Source organism: Anabrus simplex, chromosome 7, assembly GCF_040414725.1.
Source record: "Anabrus simplex isolate iqAnaSimp1 chromosome 7, ASM4041472v1, whole genome shotgun sequence".
Taxonomy (NCBI): domain Eukaryota; kingdom Metazoa; phylum Arthropoda; class Insecta; order Orthoptera; family Tettigoniidae; genus Anabrus; species Anabrus simplex.
Genome location: NC_090271.1, coordinates 23,389,821 through 23,409,920, shown reverse-complemented (window position 1 = coordinate 23,409,920; position 20,100 = coordinate 23,389,821). Strand labels below are relative to the sequence as shown.

General features: G+C 41.0%; 1 protein-coding gene across 1 annotated transcript; it reads left to right on the top strand.

Moving 5' to 3' along the window:
- Positions 1–4,611: 4,611 nt before the first annotated feature.
- On the top strand, positions 4,612–16,236 carry LOC136877668 (probable H/ACA ribonucleoprotein complex subunit 1). Its single transcript, XM_067151881.2, has 3 exons — positions 4,612–4,656; positions 12,300–12,485; positions 15,835–16,236. Exons 1-3 carry the CDS (start codon positions 4,612–4,614, stop codon positions 16,234–16,236), a joined length of 633 nt encoding a protein of 210 aa, XP_067007982.2.
- Positions 16,237–20,100: the final 3,864 nt, after the last annotated feature.

Here is a 20,100-nt window from a genome sequence, read left to right as displayed (position 1 = left end):
TTCACAAAATAACCCCGAATCATATAAGACAAAAAATCAAATAATAAAGATGACATTGACATAATTTCAAAAATTGAAGAAAGAACTGGACATTAAAAATATTAATTAATCAAAAAATTAAATTTGAAATGATATTTCAAACCCTAATATGAATACTTGTTAACTTTTAGAAATATTCTTCGTCTGATTGTCCAGTGTACATTTTATATAATAGTATACGTACGCATATACGTACGCATTCGATTCGCATGGAGTAACACGCATAAAGTATCACATTGATACTTGTTTTTAATTTTATCGAGTCGTCGCAAAATTAAACATCAAAAGGAAAATGTAGATAAAAGAAAATGACGATAAAAGGAAAATTAAGACGCAATCTAACATGATATGAATTATGAAAAATACTAGTGGCATTCCCTACGCTATATTTACAATGAACATAAAATAAGCAAAGTATCACACATAACTACATCGGATAAAGAAAAGGATGTCTTACATACTACTCTGCCTCGACGTGAAACGCGGTTCACCAAAAGATCTAGTGAGAACTAGATTGACCATCAATTTTACTCAGCACTCGGGCTGTTCGCCATTAAACAACAAGACAACATATCCAAACAACATGATCACGAAACACCATCCTGTAAGAGAAAACATATTATTATCCTTTATTAGACATATGGAAAGCAATGGGCACCATTGCCTTCTTCTGCTGCATTTGCGCACCCAAAAGCGCCTTCATCCGTCACATATTTCCTGCTCTGCTGTGGGCTGAAAAGAAATGTTACAACTCAATACTGTACTGAGGCTTGGTTGCTGCTCGCCAAGATTGTATCACGGAAATACCATCTCATTCACGCTGTCTATGTAAACACGGCTAATAAGTTAAGCCTGTGAGTCGATATCGTCTTTCCTCGATTACACGGAAACTCACGTACAATCGTGTTTCTTCCTAGAATGCTTCAATAATTTATTACACACATCAGACTCATTGGTCTGGCACCAATTTCCGTCAATTCTGATCATTAATATTCTCTCAGAAGACAATAGCAGGGACATATTCACTGCACATCATTCTTTTCACTTCATCAGGCATGCAATCAGCCTGCATAATCAACTTCATAAATTAGCATGCATTAAAACCTCTTATATTTCTTACAATTCTCATCAGCCTTTTCCATTATGATTCCAGCTTCGATTCCCGTACAAATCATTGTTCGAAACACTTTCCAACCTACATTGGAAGATCCTATTCATTAAAAGTTGCTGTGCAGCTCCACACGTGGCAGCTTGTGAAATACCATGCGTCATGCAATTTAACTCTTACTAACTTTCTAAATGACCAAAATTAAATTCAATTTACTCTCAACGTAGCAAGTGTTTAACTTGGAAATTGAATGATCTTGTCAATCTAATCCTCCTATCACTAATATTAAAAAAGTTGGAATAATACTAATCTAATTATCATGCATAATATAACAACAAGTAATCCTAACAACTCCCTCATTATCCCATCTAACAAATCGTGAATAAAAATAAAAATATAGAGATCATGCATTCCTCTGTTATCCGTACCTACAACATTACAAAGGTGAAATAAACACATGCCGTCAGGCTTACTTTACGGAAAAGAAAAATTCCTACGCTAAACTGCACTAGTATTTTATCATAACCCATATCACATGCCATCTGTTAAAAACATGCGTCTTATCTTGGACGACTCTCAGGACACTGGCAACTGCTCACATCCTTGCCGTGGCATGTGGTTACTCCATGCTGATCACTGCTTTAACACATAGAAACAATCTTCTTTCTTCCATAGGCGGTGCCATCTTCTTGCTGAAAGTTCCTGAACACTGCAATGTAGATGAATGTCTCTTCACCGCTCAATTCTGCACGTGCCGAACAAACCCTTGTTAGCTGTGAACTCAGCCAACACACTGACAAACAAACACACTTGAAATTTAACTCTTGGGTTTCTCTATATATTTATTAAGAGCGGCTCGCGGTACGGTTCGAAAGTTCTTCGCGAAACGCGATCGACACGAAAATGTGAAACAACTGAGTGTCTCTTCTTCACTTTTCAGTCTGCGGCTAATTATTACCGTCTATTTATCTGTACTGAACTTTGCGCCATAATATAATCTGCACTTTAACACTGCACCAGTTACTTCAGTCAACTGCACGACTGAAAACACCATACACTGTTATTTATATATCCACGTGGCAACTTTCACGTACAAGTATCGGAGCAATACTGAACAACGTTCACATCACGTCGGCTTCCACGATCAGAGTGACGCTCTCCAAAGCTTGAGACGCTAAGGAAGCGTGGCTAACGCCGTTGTAGCTATGGGATTCCCGCATGTATAGAAGAACCACCAATCAGCGTGCTTGCCATTCATAATGACTCAATATTAATTATATCATACCATAAAACACACTCCAAATAACATCAAATTTCTTCAGATTATTTCTATAACGTACTCCTGATTATATTTCACTTGTCGACCTGTGGAAATCCGTCAACTAACAGAACTGATTTCAAGCAATTGCCCATGTTGGTTAACCTGGGATTATGACTTCGCGCGATCCAGACTCCATATTTGCCACCCCCACGCGTTCTTATTGGCTGAATGTTCCTCCTGGCCAACATCTTCTACACGTGCCGAGATGTGCTAACTTCTGGTGCTTTTCTCACGGTCCCGAGGAAGTATCGCGCAATATCCAGCGACTTGATGTCTCCATGGACTTCCGGTCTCAGCTACCCTGCGATTCACTTTTACCATATATGGCTGAAATTTATTTCAATAAAATTATATATTATATAAAATAATAATCTGAGTATCTCTTATGGGTCGTCAGGCTACGGCTCAGTACATACCTACAGTGTGCTACGGTAAGGTTACATTTCCTTTACGAACAACCACAGGAAAGCGAACGTTCTTCTAATGGACAATGTGGTAACAGAGTGAATGAAAACCAACTACACTTAAATAGAATTATATTTCTTATTGCTCATTTTTCACGTATAATTCTGTTTCTTTTCCAGGTAGTTCGTAAATGTATGAATTCAATTTTTTTTTTCTGAAGAAAAAAGACAGCTTCATATGTTACAATTTATATGTTTAACTCACATTCCACGTTTCCCTTCCAAACGCTGTAAAACATTAAACTCCAAAAGTATAAATGCTACCAAACTCTGCAAGTACAAATGAAAATGGTAAAAGCTAAAAGTCGCTTCCCCTGATGATGATCATCTAGGTAGGCAGCGCAACACACACGAAGTTTTGAAGTGTTTTCTGAAGCCTGACCACTGATCAATCACGCAGGTGGCAGATTCCCTATTTGTTGTTTATCTAGTTTTCTTAAACAATTGCTAAGAACTTGGAAATTTATTCAACATCTCCCTTGGTAATTTATTTCAATCCCCAACTCACTTTCTTATAAACGAGTATTTGCCAAATTTTTCTTTTGAATTCCAAATTTATCTCCATATTTGATCATTCCTGCTTTTGAAGACACCACTCAAAATTACACGTCTACTAATGTCATTCCACGTCATCTCTCCACTGTCAGCTAGGAACATACCACTTAGTCCAGCAGCTCTTCTCCTATCTCCCAAGTATTTCCAGCCCAAACTTTGCAACATTTTCGTAACGGTAATCTTTTGTCGGAAATCACCCAAAACAAATCGAGCTACATTTCTTCGGATTTTCCCAGCTCCCGTATCAAGTAACCCTGGAGAGGATCCCATACACTGGAATCGTACTCTAGTTCGGGTCTTACCAGAGACTTATATGCCCGCTCTTTTACAACCTCTAAATACCTTCATAACTATGTGAAGAGGTCTGTACGCTTTATTTACAATCCCGTTTATGAGATTACTCCAGTGAAAGCATTTCCTAATATTAGCACCTAAGTACTTACAGTGATCGTCAAAAGGAACTTCCAGCCCATCAACGCAATAATTAACACTCAGAAGACATTTCTATTAGTGACGTTGCAACGTCGCGTGGGATTAACAGAATACTTCCATATTGTGTGGTAAGAGGTCAAAGGGGGAAACACGGGCTCTGAACATGGCAGCGGGGGTTGGCATCCACGTTTCATCGAAGAGTTATAAACTATTTGTGTCAGGCTCCTCACTTTCATCTTTCCTATCCAAACAAACGTTGTCAACTCTTGTACTCCTTTCACTGTGTTAGATACCCGAGGCTAGGGTATTCTTCCATTTCTATGCCTTCCTCTTCTTTTTTCCTTTAAGATATGCCAGATCACTTCCTTTTCCATTTTTGATTATTATTATTACGAGAGTAGGGTTGCGCGGTTGTACTCCCTCTTAAAACAATCAACACCAAAGATCAAGTTGTGTACTTGTATAGTAGGATTATTAGCGCTGTAAATTATAACTTTCTTTCTGTGGGTGGGTATCATCAATCTACCGTGAGGACGAAGACAGGTATTGCGCCCATTTCTCACCTCTGACCCATCACACTGCTCTGCATTTCCTGCTCTGGTTCTGCCATTAGAGATATCTTCGTGCTCGGCTGAGCCACTTGTTGACCAACACAAATTCCGGAAGCCACAGAAACGATTATAAAAGGTAGGATGGGTAATGCTGAGGCATCAGTTCACTCAACTCCTCTCGTGAAGGTACTGACAGAATGGGCACTAGGAAGGTAAGATCATTGGGCAACACTCATAGTTGTAGGAGTAGGTAGAGTTCTCAACACTGTGGATAATCTGCTGTTGCAAATTAAATTTCTATCTCGAGTTATTTACCATTTGAGATTACTGTAGTTCAGTTTAAAACCATACAGTTTTTATTCTTGCCTTTGGTCCAAAGTGTCCTGGTTCTATTTGCGTCCGGGTCGGGAAGTTTAAGATTCGTTGGTTATTTTCCCTCACTTGGGGAAACAAGATATTTGTGCCTTCTTCGAGCTCTGATTTCATCCAAAGTTAGGCTCCATCCTCACGCAAGCACAGGTTGCCCATGGACCTCAATTCGAAAGAGTGCACTAGTTCTATTCGGAAGCCATACATATTATTATTATTATTATTATTATTATTATTATTATTATTATTATTTTGGAATTGGCTTTAGCTCGCACCGACACAGATAGGTCTTATAGGGACGATGAGATAGGACAGGGATAGGAGTGGGAACGAAGCGACCGTGCCCTTAATTGAGGTAAGGCCCCAGGATTTGCCTAGTGTGAAAATGAGAAACCACGGAAAACCATCTTCATGGCTGGTGACGGTGGGGTTCGTGCTCACTATCCCCCTAATGCAGGTTCACTGGTGCGCTCCCCTAACCGTGGTGGATGGGTAGCGTGCCTCACTCTTATCCGGAGGCCCCGGCTTAGATTCCCGACCAAGTGAGGGATTTGTACTTGGATCTGAAGGCTGTTTCGAGGTGCACTCAGCCTACTTGATTATAATTGAGGAGCTATCCGACGGTGAGACAGGTGAGTGATCTGACGCCGTGCGGACCACATGACAACTCGTAATCTGCAGGTCGTTTAGTAAGCAAAGGCTCCTTCTGGCTCTAGCACCATGGGGTTTGTTTTATTATTATTATTATTATTATTATTATTATTATTATTATTTATTAATTAATTGATTAATAATAATAATAATAATAATAATAATAATAATAATAATAATAATAATCGTATGGCCTCAGCTACCGTGTGCAGACATTTCGATTTGACGCCATCTGGCTGTCTGCTCGTCAATTTCGACGTTCCGTTTTACTCTAGGTCCGCTAGATGGCAGACAGAGTAAACCGGATCTCTCTTGGGCGTCTATGGCTGAGAATTAATTTTGTGGGGTAAATACCAAATGTATCACCAGAGATCTTTTACATGCCGACATCGTACGACATGGAGTGTCGAATGGACTTTTTTCCGCCCTTCAAAAATCCGACTACCTCTGCCGGGTTTGAACCCGCTATCTTGGGATCCGGAAGCCGACACTCTACCACGGATCCACAGAGGCAGCTAATTAATTAATTAAGAACGTGTACATTATACATTATATACTGTAACTTCCACGCGTTAATGTTGATGTTATTCATTCAGAAACGATAATTACGAACATACAGTATGTTGTTCAGGTCAGTCAAGGAAGGTACTCCAGCGTGGACAACACAAGGATGGTAGCAGTGACGATGGTGGTGATTATTGTTTACTACCAATCAGAGGAGAAAAAAGGAAGGCCGGCCTGAGTAGCGCGGACGTTTGAGACCAACTTGGCAGGTTCGATTCTGGCTCAGTCCGATGGTATCTGAATTTGTTCAAATACGTCAGCCTCGTGTGATTAGATTTAGTGGCACATTAAAGAACTCCTGCGGGACATAATTCCGTCATCTCGGAGTCTCAAAAATCAATAAAGTAGTTAGTGGGACATAAAATAAATAACAATAAATAATGAAGATATCGGCAAAAGAAAAGCAAGGGCCGTTCAGGACGTTTCAATGGAAGTCATTTTAGGCCCCGCAAACCTAACACTGTCGAGGTCGGGTATGAAATATAGAATTAGGAAGACTGGCACAAGTATGTAAAATCAGCTCGGGGAACTGCGGTTGCCACCCCACGTTTAGCTCTTTGGGGCTTAGCAACATTCTTTACCTTTTACAACATATAGGGTATACCGTAGCTGTGTTCTACCACTAACCCCCAGATGTGTTGAATTGCGACAAAATATATCACAGAACTTTGTTCTGAAATCTTTGCGGGAAAGAGAGAATCGTTTCAGGCTTATAACGTGCCATTCTACAAACGGATATTGTTATTGACGATCGTTCTGGGTCAATAATCGTTTCCTATCACACTTACCCGATATATACAATATTTTCCTGTATATGCTCTCCTTCCTTTACAAATGCAAATTGAAAGGACGCCTCCAAAGCCGAATGATAGGCTACAGCTGAGGAACTCATCGTTTATAAATATTTTATTGTTCCAAAAGTAGTTTCATTAGCCACTTCAGGTGTTACACTGACTGACAGAGCAAATGCAACACCAAGAAGGAGTGGTCAGAACTTTATGCCAATTGCAGGGTAGACTGACGTCACTGAGGTATGCTCATGATGTGAAATGCGCCGCTGTGCTGCGCACGTAGCGAACGATAAATGGGACACGGCGTTGGCGAATGGCCCACTTCGTACCGTGATTTCTCAGCCGACAGTCATTGTAGAACGTGTTGTCTTGTGCCACAGGACAAGTGTATAGCTAAGAATGCCAGGCCGCCGTCAACGGAGGCATTTCCAGCAGACAGACGACTTTACGAGGGGTATGGTGATCGGGCTGAGAAGGGCAGGTTGGTCGCTTCGTCAAATCGCAGCCGATACCCATAGGGATGTGTCCACGGTGCAGCGCCTGTGGCGAAGATGGTTGGCGCAGGGACATGTGGCACGTGCGAGGGGTCCAGGCGCAGCCCGAGTGACGTCAGCACGCGAGGATCGGCGCATCCGCCGCCAAGCGGTGGCAGCCCCGCACGCCACGTCAACCGCCATTCTTCAGCATGTGCAAGACACCCTGACTGTTCCAGTATCGACCAGAACAATTTCCCGTCGATTGGTTGAAGGAGGCCTGCACTCCCGGCGCCCGCTCAGAAGACTACCATTGACTCCACAGCATAGACGTGCACGCCTGGCTTGGTGCCGGGCTAGAGCGACTTGGATGAGGGAATGGCGGAACGTCGTGTTCTCCGATGAGTCACGCTTCTGTTCTGTCAGTGATAGTCACCGCAGACGAGTGTGGCGTCGGCGTGGAGAAAGGTCAAATCCGGCAGTAACTGTGGAGCGCCCTACCGCTAGACAACGCGGCATCATGGTTTGGGGCGCTATTGCGTATGATTCCACGTCACCTCTAGTGTGTATTCAAGGCACGTTAAATGCCCACCGCTACGTGCAGCATGTGCTGCGGCCGGTGGCACTCCCGTACCTTCAGGGGCTGCCCAATGCTCTGTTTCAGCAGGATAATGCCCGCCCACACACTGCTCGCATCTCCCAACAGGCTCTACGAGGTGTACAGATACTTCCGTGGCCAGCGTACTCTCCGGATCTCTCACCAATCGAACACGTGTGGGATCTCATTGGACGCCGTTTGCAAACTCTGCCCTAGCCTCGTACGGACGACCAACTGTGGCAAATGGTTGACAGAGAATGGAGAACCATCCCTCAGGTCACCATCCGCACTCTTATTGACTCTGTACCTCGACGTGTTTCTGCGTGCATCGCCGCTCGCGGTGGTCCTACATCCTACTGTGTCGATGCCGTGCGCATTGTGTAACCTGCATATCGGTTTGAAATAAACATCAATTATTCTTCCGTGCCGACTCTGTTTTTTCCCCAACTTTCATCCCTTTCGAACCACTCCTCCTTGGTGTTGCATTTGCTCTGTCTGTCAGTCAGTGTAGCAATTAGTAACCTGGAAATAAATCTCCCAAACGGGAAATTAAGAGGAATTCATCGTATCTCGACGTCGGAAAAGCACATGATATTCGTATCGTTGAAACCACACATCATGCGCATTGTTAACCTCTGCTTGTCCACAGTAGAAGGTAGAAGCGACGTCGTGTGGCTTCCGAAGAAGCCTGGCGAAGGTCTTTCGAGTAGATGCGTCTGTGAGGATGAGTCGCTACATGAGACGAATTCTAACGCTGTAAACGACACAAGCACACAGTCCCCGAAGCATAGGAATTCAGTTATGAAATTTAAAATTCCCGACTCGGTCGGTAATCGAACCCGGGAAAGGCCAGCATTTATCCATGCAACCGGACAGGAGAACGATGGGAACGTTCCATTGATTGATTCAAGGAATATCCGCCTCAAATTAGGAAGATAATCTCCAGTATCATTCTGAGTCAATATTTGTGGACATTTAATTTTACTAAGATCAAGAGATGAAAAACTAAACTCTTGAATGGTCATTAAAAATCACAATATCTGAATGAACTCCTTCGGCGCGGTAAATCATTGAGGATAATCATACCTACGGATTTGTATACCCTGGTGATTCCGCATAACTTATTTAGAGATATCACATATTAGACAGATGTAAAATAATAATGTTATTGGCTTTATGTCCCACTAACTACTTTTGTGCTTTTCGGAAACGCCGAGGCGCCGGAATTTTGTCCCGCGGGAGTTCTTTTAAGTGCCAGTAAATCTACCGACACGAGGCTGACGTATTTTATCACATTCAAATACCACCGGACTGAGCCAGGATCGAACCCGCCAAGTTGGGGTCAGAAGGCCAGCGCCTCAACCACCTGAGCCACTCAGCCCGGCTATTGGATGTAATCAGTGCAAAAACGTGTTTTTCTGTTCCTTGCTCGTGGTACAATTTCAAGTTCCGCTTCGATCATATTGTGAACTATAAGGAGAATGTAACTCCTGTTAAGAAGCAGATACTTTTCGCACCGTCCAAAGATACATTTTCAATAGGAAACATGCATGATCCGGGGTTTTAATAAAAAATATGATAATCTGATTCAAAATTTCATGCGGAATTCAAAAATGTTATCAGAATGTACAAATAATAACTCCAAACATGATAAATACCTAAATAAAAGTACGAAAATGTCACGTGACGCAAGTACGCGATCCCATTGGTCTGACGTCATCGTACAGGTTGACTGAATTAGCAGACGATATAACACATAGTGTTCAGTGAGAAACAGGTTACACTTCGCGTATTTCCACTTTATGTTAGTGTCTGGTATTGTTAAATTCGAGGTCTATATATTGGGTAATAATCTGAGTGGTATATTTTGGACTTCAAATGAATCCTGCGTAGGTGTATAGTTCCGATGTGCAATAGCACATCGCATACCACATACTACAACAAAAAATTGTTTATAAATGTTCCAAAGGACGCTAAAACTAGGGAGAAATGGATTTTGGCGAGCCGCAGAAATTCTGGTGATACATCGGAAAAGTCTGTAATTTATTCCTTTGAAGATCATTTTAACGTTAGTTGAATTTGTTTGAATTTTCAATCACTTTTCCATGTCAGCTGTTCTAGTGGTAAAACTTTAAATTTTAAAGTATGATGCTTTAATTAAAATTTTCAATTACATCTTGGAATATGAAAGTAATAAACAGTGCATTAAATAATGCTGATTATTAAAGTATTCTCCAAACTTAACCTAAGTTTTGGGTGATCCATGTCAAGGTAATAAATCAAAGGGATTATGAACCGTATTAACAGCTCTAATTATACCATTTTATCTTGGCATGCGACGGTTATTTATGTCTTTATTGAAGAGCTTACATTTGTAAAGAAAAAGTTGGCATGTACATCATGAAAGAAAACAAGGTAAATTTAACAAATGAATATCTCTACACAAAACCAATACTTGTCGGTTCGAGTGGTCTCAGTCTCATAAGTTAACTATGCTCAGTTATAATAATTATCATAATATTAATGAAATACATAACATAATTACACACAGGTGAAAACACATTACTGGTACTGAAAATAACAGCGATGTTGGTGTTTAAAATATCATCCAAACTTCGCCTAAGTTTTAGGTTATAGGCATACAAGCCAAGTCAATAAACCGAAGGGTAAAAATCACAGCACCCAAAGACATTCCTACATTGAAGGACTAAAATGTCACCAAGACACTTTTCTTGCTTGATATGCTCAACTTGTTAAAAGCCAAATGTAATTAATGTTATTGGCATTACGCCCCACTAACTACTTCGGGGACGCCGAGTTGCAGGAACTTAGTCCCGCAGGAGTTCTTTTACGCACCAGTAATTCTACCGACACGAGGCTGAAGTATTTGAGCACCTTCAACTACCACCGGACTGAACCAGGATCGAACCTGCCAAGTTGGGGTCAGAAGGCCAGCGCCTCAATCGTTTGAACCACTCAGCCCGACTTGTGAAAACTTGATGAAGTCATATTTATTTTTATCTTTATCATGTTTAACTGTTTTCCTCCACCAAGATATTTAATGTTTCTCTTTCATGGGCCTCGGAAGTGGGTAGGCCAGTTGCCCCAACCATATATATATATATATATATACATACATTGTTTTTGCAGGAACGATAGATTATAGGCCTATAGTACTATGATCTTTCTTTCTTTCTTTCCTTCCTTCTTAATCAATTTACCCTCCAGAGATGGTTTTTTCCCTCGGACTCAGCGAGGGATTATACCTCTACCGCTTCAAGGGCAGTGTCCTGGAGCGTGAGACTTTGGGTATGGTGATACAAGTACTTCGTCCAGGCGGCGTCACCTGCTATGCTCAACAGGGGCCTTGTGGGAGGATGGGAAGATCGGAAGGGATAGACAAGGAAGAGGGAAGGAAACGACCGTGGCCTTATGTTAGGTGCCTGGAGGGAGGTGAGAAAATACGGAAAACCACTTCGAGGATGGCTGAGGCGGGAATCGAAACCCTTCTAGTCAGTTGACCTCCCGAGATTGAGTAGAACCCGATCCAGCCATCGTACTATTTGTTTTCAACTTTCATGGCAGAGCCGGGAATCGAAACCGGGCTTCCGGGGGTGGCAGCTAATCATTTTAACCACAACACCACAGAGGTGGACTAGTACTATGATGCTGCCTATATGTTATGTTAGTGCTGAAATCCGATTTGTTACTTTAGTAATGCTGAAAGTCCGAAAACGTAGTGTTATTCTCTGATATGGGAATCAGTCTAGAAGGAAATGTTGAAAGTGATGTGATTTCTATCCAGGTTCGTTGTTATCCTAATACTATGAGTTACAGTACATTGAACGTATATAAAAGATGCCGCTTACCAATTTGCTTTTGATCCGCGAATTTCTGCGGCCCAAAAATCTCTACTTTTCAAGAATGATGACATCTACACATGGTAGATTGTCTGACTGTGCTGTTTTAAATCCTTCTTCTGTCACTTTGAAGTTATTTGCTATCACGAATAATAAACAATCGGCTTTTAGTAACAGCTGATGCACAATGGCTGGTAGAGCTGCATGCGGTACTGGACCGTGACGTCACAGCGCGCCGCTTACGTCAGAGGACGTTTTACTAGCCTTGCGGAAAGGGAGTTTTAAGTATTTTTTAAATGGTAGAAAACAAGACAACGTACCACAATGTAATACGTTTACGTACTATTTCATTGGTGTACTCTTAAAAAAAATTGTAAATTATGCATGTTCTCTATTAATAATGTTTAAATTGAGCCAGCTATTGTGCGATACTTTCATAGATGTCAACAACGTTCTCGCATATTATGAAGAACTTTACAATATCCTGCTTGTAACTCACCACTTTGTTCACTTTGGTTCCCAGATGTTATGCCTTTTGGCGACCTCCTGTCTCATTGTGATACATAAAGTCAGCGGTGATGGAGCTGCTGGATACGGTCGAGGACCAGCTGGAGGAGGTGGAGGAGGACCCCTCGGAGGAGGCGGTGGCGGTGGCGGAGGAGGATTTGGTGGTGGTGGAGGAGGATTCGGAGCTAGCTTCAATGGACCGGTGAGTATGGAGGGCACACTATTATACACGACTTCGACATATTGTTTATGGTTTCGCGGTCAAAAATTTATATTTTCATGCGCTTTTGCTCAGTATAAATGGCTCTTTCTCTTTATTTTGTTTCTTCAGAATATATGTTTCTTCGCAATGTTTGTACTTTTTACTGAAGATGAACGTTGAGTTTATTTAAATGGAATATTATCGTCCAAAATAACGGGGACCGCAGTAAGATAAGGAAAGATCTTAATTGACGTAATTGAGGTTGTACTCTAAATAAAAGTTACACATCTCTCAGAGGGTTATGAGGGTATTTAGAAGTTGTATTAAGGAGGTAGTCCGCCTCTGTGGTGTAGTGGTTAGCGTGATTAGCTGCCACCCCCGGAGGTCCGGGTTCGATTCCCGGCTCTGCCACGAAATTTGAAAAATGGTACGAGGGCTGGAACGGGGTTCACTCAGCCTCGGGAGGTCAACTGAGTAGAGGTGGGTTCAATTCCCACCTCAGCCATCCCGGAAGTGGTTTTCCGTGGTTTCCCACTTCTCCTCAAGGCGAATGCCGGGATGGCACTTCACTTAAGGCCACGGCCGCTTCCTTCCCTCTTCCTTGCCTATCCCTTCCAATCTTCCCATCCCTCCACAAGGCCCCTGTTCAGCATAGCAGGTGAGGCCGCCTGGGCGAGGTACTGGTCATACTCCCCAGTTGTATCCCCCGACCAAGAGTCTGAAGCTCCAAGACACTGCCCTTGAGGCGATAGAGGTGGGATCCCTCGCTAAGTCCGAGGGAAAAACCGAACCTGGAGGGTAAACAGATGATGATGATGATTAAGGAGGTAAAGAAAAGGACTTTTATTTCACTAGTAAAACTCTAATTAGAGTACGGTTTCAGTGTAAAGGATCCACATCAGGATCATATGATTCGAGAACTGGAAACGATTCAAAGATCAGCAGCACGATTTTTGTGGGTGTTTTGCAACAAAGAATTCATGTTAGGAAAATTGTGAATACTTTGGTCTGGGAACACTTGGGATTAAAGAGGTGAGCAGCTGGACTGTATATTCCGAGTTGTGGCCGGAGAGGTGGTGTCGAATGATATTAGCAGGTGAAGTTTGGAACATAGGAAGGATCATAATACTCGTCTGTAGGAGCGGAGACATGTTACGGAGGTAGATGTTGGATGGATTTCGTACTTATTTGTAGTCATTTAAGAAAGTTCTACGTAAACAATTGATGGAGAATCTGACACTTGAGCGACTGACCTGAATGCAAGTCGCTGGCGACAGATTAATACCCCATGGGAGTGGGACAGTGAAAATTATCTTCCTTGGTTTTCTCACTCTGATCCTGTATAGCTTTTTTTTTTTTTTGAGACGATCCGAAGCGTTTCGCCCTTCACGTTATCCAGTAAACGTATTTGTGGTCGCCTTCGAGACAGACGATCCTCTATAGTCAGTAGTCAGTCGTTGCAACTGAGAAGTACATGATCTTACAGCCATTCGCTTTATTGCCCATATTTTACTGCATATTTATTCTAGTGCAGTCAAGACAGCGGATGATCACAGCACATCTGTTCTTGTACGAAGTACTTGTTTGCGTTTTGATCTTGTAGCCCAGCATTCGATTACATTCAGGGCCAGCAGTCTAACACAGCGCGGTACTCGGTATTTTAGAGCGTATGTAGGTCTACAATGTACTTTTCCTTTCATACCTCAACAGTGCCCGTCTCGGTAGTGTAACGGTTTGCACTATTAACTGTCGACCTCCCAGGCAAGGGTGCGATTCCCTGTACTCCGAGAAATGTAAGAACTCAAGGAGAGCTGGTATGTTGTTAAAATTACTCATGAAACTCACCTCCATTGGAGCTCTGCCACCACACTTTATGCATATTGTCTACTAACGTTAAGACTATCGACGACTAACTCACCTTTCCAGAAAGTTCCAAAATGGAATATATTTTAAATCCCATTTTGTCTCTCCTCCTATACCAAATGTTCATCTTTATAAAGCGTTTTTGACTGTTTTCATAGCACAGCTATTACATCTATAACAGCCATAAGAAAGTGTGGGGATAATAATTGTGCTTATTTCCGTTGTGAGGATTATCAATGTATTTTATGTAATAAAGACATTTAAACTACACAAAACCAGAAATTTGGATTTATTTGGGAAATATATATTTCCTTCCTGGCTTTATTAAAATTGGATGAGGGCTATATGTGTGTAAAGCCCAATTTTAAGGTCGGGTGCCTTCCCGGACACCAATCCAGTGTAGAAGAATGTCATCACTAATCCGCGTTTATTTTGGTTGGTGATGTGATGTGATCACTGCAAATGAAGATGTATAAAAAAGCAAAGGTATATATTGTAACCAGTCATATATCTAGAGGAATTACCTACACGTGTTTAAAATTCCCAACCCGGTCGGGAATCGATTCCAGGGCTCACTGAATCGAAGATCATTCGTCCAAGGAGCCGGTCTAGATACGGAAGCTTTGCGAAAAGCTAATGGTCATGAATACATCCTTCAAATCTGGCGACCAAGGCCTAGGGGTAACGACTAACGTGACGTCACGTGAGTCACACACTTTGTAGCTCCACGTAACACAAATATTCTAATGTCTTCCAGTCATAAGACATAGATATCATGTCAAAATTGCAAGTGAAATTGAACTTAACACTCTTATTGAGTTATTAATCTGAGAATGAGGCAATCCAGGGATAGAATTAAAACTTTTCAATATTATGAGAGAGGTATAGGAAATAAATGGAAAGAAGATGAAAACAAAGAAGGTGCATGTAGCCTGTTGTGAGGATACCTATGCATGAAGTTGTATTGTAGACTCTATGTGTTAGTGAAAGTCTAAGCAATAGTACAACACCTCAAGTTAGATACATAATTGAAGATACGAAGGTTTTATAACGTTAATATTTCATTACATATTCATTATCTTAGAAAAGTTTTATTGGTTGCAATATGTTCAATATTTTTATTAAAACAACTAACCTCATCTACTAGGTTTTTTAGTTTTCATTCCTTACTCCGCAGACAGGCCAATTAGACGGGGATGCTCTCTCTCTCTGGCGGTGATTTGAGGTGAGGTGAAAGGTGAGAAGGAACCGGCTGTGAACTAGGAATAGGAACAGTTGCTACATTTGCCTGAAATGGGAATGGGAAACTACAGAACACCATTCTTAGAAAAGTCGGCGGAAGGGTTCAACCCACTCGCCTCCGGAATACAGAGCCACGTGGCTTGGTGCATTAGTTATGAATACAATAAATAATATACCCTCAGTGATTGCGAGGGGAGAACATTAAGTTAATCATTCATAACGAAGGCGTCCTTTCATTTTTCAGCCACAGCCCTACACTTTCCAGTACGCCGTCCGAGATGCCTACAGCGGCGCCGACTTCAGTCAGTCTGAAAGTGGTAATGGTGCCGGAAACGTGGACGGGCAATATCAGGTTCTGCTTCCTGACGGCAGAAACCAGGTGGTGAAATACACGGCCAGTGACGCCACCGGCTACATCGCTGATGTCCAGTACTCCGGACAGGCCTACTACGGCGGCGGAGGTGGAGGAGGTGGTGGATACGGCGGCAGTACTGGAGGCTCTGGAGGTGGAGGTTTCGGCGGTGGAGCAGGAGGTTCTGGAGGTGGAGGTTTCGACGGTGGAGCAGGAGGTTCTGGAGGTGGAGGATTCGGCGGCGGTGCAGGTGGAGCTGGAGGAGGATCATATCTCCCTCCCGTGGGAAAATAATTTGTACGGATCCGAACGCGTGATGGACGAATGAAATGTCACTATACGTAAATTGTTTTTCGAAAAGTTGGTTTAAGGATTATTTTGAGATTGTTTATACTTGTACAAATATACGTTTTAAGTACTCTTCAAATTTCTACTGAACTGTAACATTTCATTTCGATTCAACGGATAAATACAAAATATTTCTTCAAACCACGTACACTTATATCTTTAAAAACAGACGCCCTTTAAGAAATATTTACAGAAGATTAATACATATATATTTTCAGATGTTCCTTTTATGGAAACTTCTATTCGAGATTTATGCAATTAATTTAAACATAATTCTACAAAATAATGATTTAAAGTGGAGATTCGTTAATACGAGGTTGTTGTGCTTTAGTGCATCGTGTTAAATATAATTTATGTTGTTTGTTGTTAATTTGTATGCATGTGTATTTTGTATTATACTTTACTTATATTGTGAATCTTGTTATAACATAAATAAAATGTTACCAGCATATTAACCGTGTTTATTTCTTGGTAACCTTGTTACTATTATATACCTCGGAAATAATTTTAAATACCACAATTAAAACAAGGCAAATTGTGAGTTCAATCATGCGTTGAAGTAAAATCAGTGTGTGTGACAAACGCATGCAGTAACTAGATGAGAAGCATATACAGAGATCTATAGGTTCTCTTCAACAGCAGCGTTGTTTACTGAATACGACAATTTATAAAGTGAGGAATAGCAAAAGAGGAGTTGAACTTATAAATGTGTAAGAGTTGTTTGTGATATCTCTTCGGAGTCCATTGCACCAGAACTGACTCATATGGATAGATAGAAACCAGCAATTGAAAGAAATCGTACAAACATAACGGCAGAAAATTGAGGGAGGAGGAAGCAAAAGAAAGAAGAGGAAAGACCAAACAGGAAAACAAAAAAGGACAGAGACAAATTCCACATCACCATACACTGTCGTCTTTGATTAAATACTCTCCCTCGCTCCTCGTAATTCCCAGTTCTTCTTGATCCATCTTCCACAGCCCCCGTTCGATCCCGTTCCTAAATCATTGACAAATCATTCGTGAAGGGGAAGTGTAGGAAAAAACCCGAATATATACAGGAAAAGGAAGAATCATAAGAAAAAACACATGTGGTAAAATGTTGGGAACTCAGGAAAAAAATGAGAAAAGGATCATAGCGGAATAATATGAGCATCGTTAAGAAACGAACATGTGCCAAAAAAGTCACATATATATATGTATATTGAAACAGAGGTTCTAAGTGATTCTTGGCGTTTATATAATATTTATGATCTCCTTTTACTTTAAGCTGCTTTCAAGGTACAAGGTATGGAAGAAGTTTCTCAAATTCTAATCACAAAAAATATTTTACTATAACTTCTATCGATTGCTTTAAGAAGTTATTGAAAGTATTAAAATTATACAACCAGCATTTTTTCCAGAGAGGGGTATATATAACTGTAACGAAAACGAAAAATACTACCAGCCACAATCAAAGTACGAGGGTGAGTCAATAAATAAGTCGCAAATATGTGTGTGCCTTATACCATTTGAAATTACGCGCGCAAGTTTTGCCAGGAGATGGCAGCTTATGTATGCTTGTCGTACGACATCTCGCAGGCACTCAGTCAGTTAGAGGCTGTTAGTGCACGATGGCACATGTGTTGCATGACTGTACACGAGAAGAACATCGTGCAGTTATGCGTTTCTTGCGGGGCAAAGGACTGTGCACAGAAGAAGTGCATCGCGAAATGCATCCCTTCTATGGTGAAAACTGTTTCTCACGGAAATCTGTGTTCAATTGGATCCAGAATTTTAACCATGGAAGGAAAAGCATCAGAGATGGGGAGCTTCCTGGTCGTCCTGCGGAGGTGTCAACTGGAACATCCACCATACAGTCCTGACTTAGCCTCCAGTGATGTTCATCTGTTTGGGCCCCTAAAAATCATTTGGGTGGCCATCATTTTGATACAGATGCTGCCCTAATGTATGAGGTTACACGTTGGCTGCGTCAGCAACCAAAAACGTCTTTGCTGCTGGTTTTCAAGGACTTGTCAAGAGATGGGATAAGTGCCTGAATGTACAGAGTGAATATGTGGAAAAGTGAAATAAATGTCAGAAAGATACTTTGATTATTTTTGCCTCAATTGAGTTTTGCGACTTATTTATTTACTCGCCCTTGTAATACTTCATTCACACAATGAAACACTAAATCTGAACCTAATTTACGACAATACCAACAACATCTAGAAGTAAGTTGAATTATAACGGAAGGGAAAATGTTGAACTATATCTCAGTGAACGTTAGAGATTTATTCTAGAATGAATATGTTGAGAACTCATACGCCATCTTTACGACGAACTTACAAATTAGCGTATTTTGTAGGACGAAAATAAAAAGATGTCTTAGTTTTTCTTAAGGTTCTATACACCTAAAGATGTGTATATTACCGTTAGACTTCTTGGAGATATTCAAATTTAAGTACTTCATTATGTATCAGTATTGAACCGAAAAGAGAAAAGGAACAAACTAAAGGGTCCACCTTTCCATTCCAAAAAAAGCTATACTATATTAATTAAAAAGTTTAATTCATAAATGGAACTACTTTCAACGTTTTTTATGTGTCATCTTCAGCCAAAAACTTAGAAAAACTGATATTGACTGATATAAAATAAACATACAAAGCAATGCACAATACAATTGAACATATGACTGATTTGTAAATGAATTAACGTGATGAAAGATCACTTCTTACAACACTAAGTTACAGATTAATTAAAAGTATAACAACATTTCTTGAATCATTGCATAACGTTTTTTTAAGATCATAAGGAACTTGAGGTCCAAGTTCAAGATTTAGTCTGAAAATGTTGATTATGTGCTTGTAAGTATAAAATTTCTTCTCATAACAAGATGTGACAATTAGAAATTAATTTGTAAGCGTGATAGGAACTTGAATTTCAGGTTTCACCTTTTTTTAAACTAAAATTCAATGTACGAAAAGAATTTGTATCATTGTTCAAAGAACAAGTACATGTCTTCTCTAGACGAGACATACAACACAAAGCACGAGACCATTATGGCCAATTTAAGTGGTTAAATGGACTGAGAATTAAAATGAGTTCCACCTTATACAACACTGGGTTAAAATGTTCTTAAAAACTTAACACCTAGTCTTGAATCACCAAGTAATATTATGGAAGTTTTCTTTTGAATTCGTAAGGACCTAGAGTCCAAGTTTGAATTTCAGTCTCCAGTTGTTTATTATATACTTACAGTTTATGTGCCGGCCCCGTGGTGTAGGGGTAGCGTGCCTGCCCCTTACCCGGAGGATCCCGGTCAGGGACTTTTACCTCTACTTGAGGGCTGGTTCGAGGTCCACTCAGCCTGCGTGATTAGAATTGAGGAGCTATCTGACGGTGAGATAGGGGGCCTGGTCTAGAAAGCCAAGAATAACGGCCGAGAGGATTCGTCGTGCTGACCACACGACACAGCGGTCGCTTGGCAGGCCAAGGCCCTTCAAGGTCTGTAGTGCCATGAGGTTTGGTTTTATAGTTTATGTGGGAGTGAGCTGCAACAGTACAGGATTAAAATGTAACATTCCTTCTTGAAACACGACGTGACAATTTAGGATGTGTTTATCTATAAGCCTGAAAGAACTTTGAATGTTAAAAATACGACTTAACGTTACCAATTTTCGAAGTGTGAAAGACTTGTGCCACTATTCAGAGGTAAAATACATGTCTTCTCTAATTGAAAGCTCCTGTTGACTTCTGTTGGCCTGTATGGAGTGTTCTCCTGCGTGTTTATTTCTTACTATAATTTGTAAAAGTTAATGTTAGGTGAAAGGA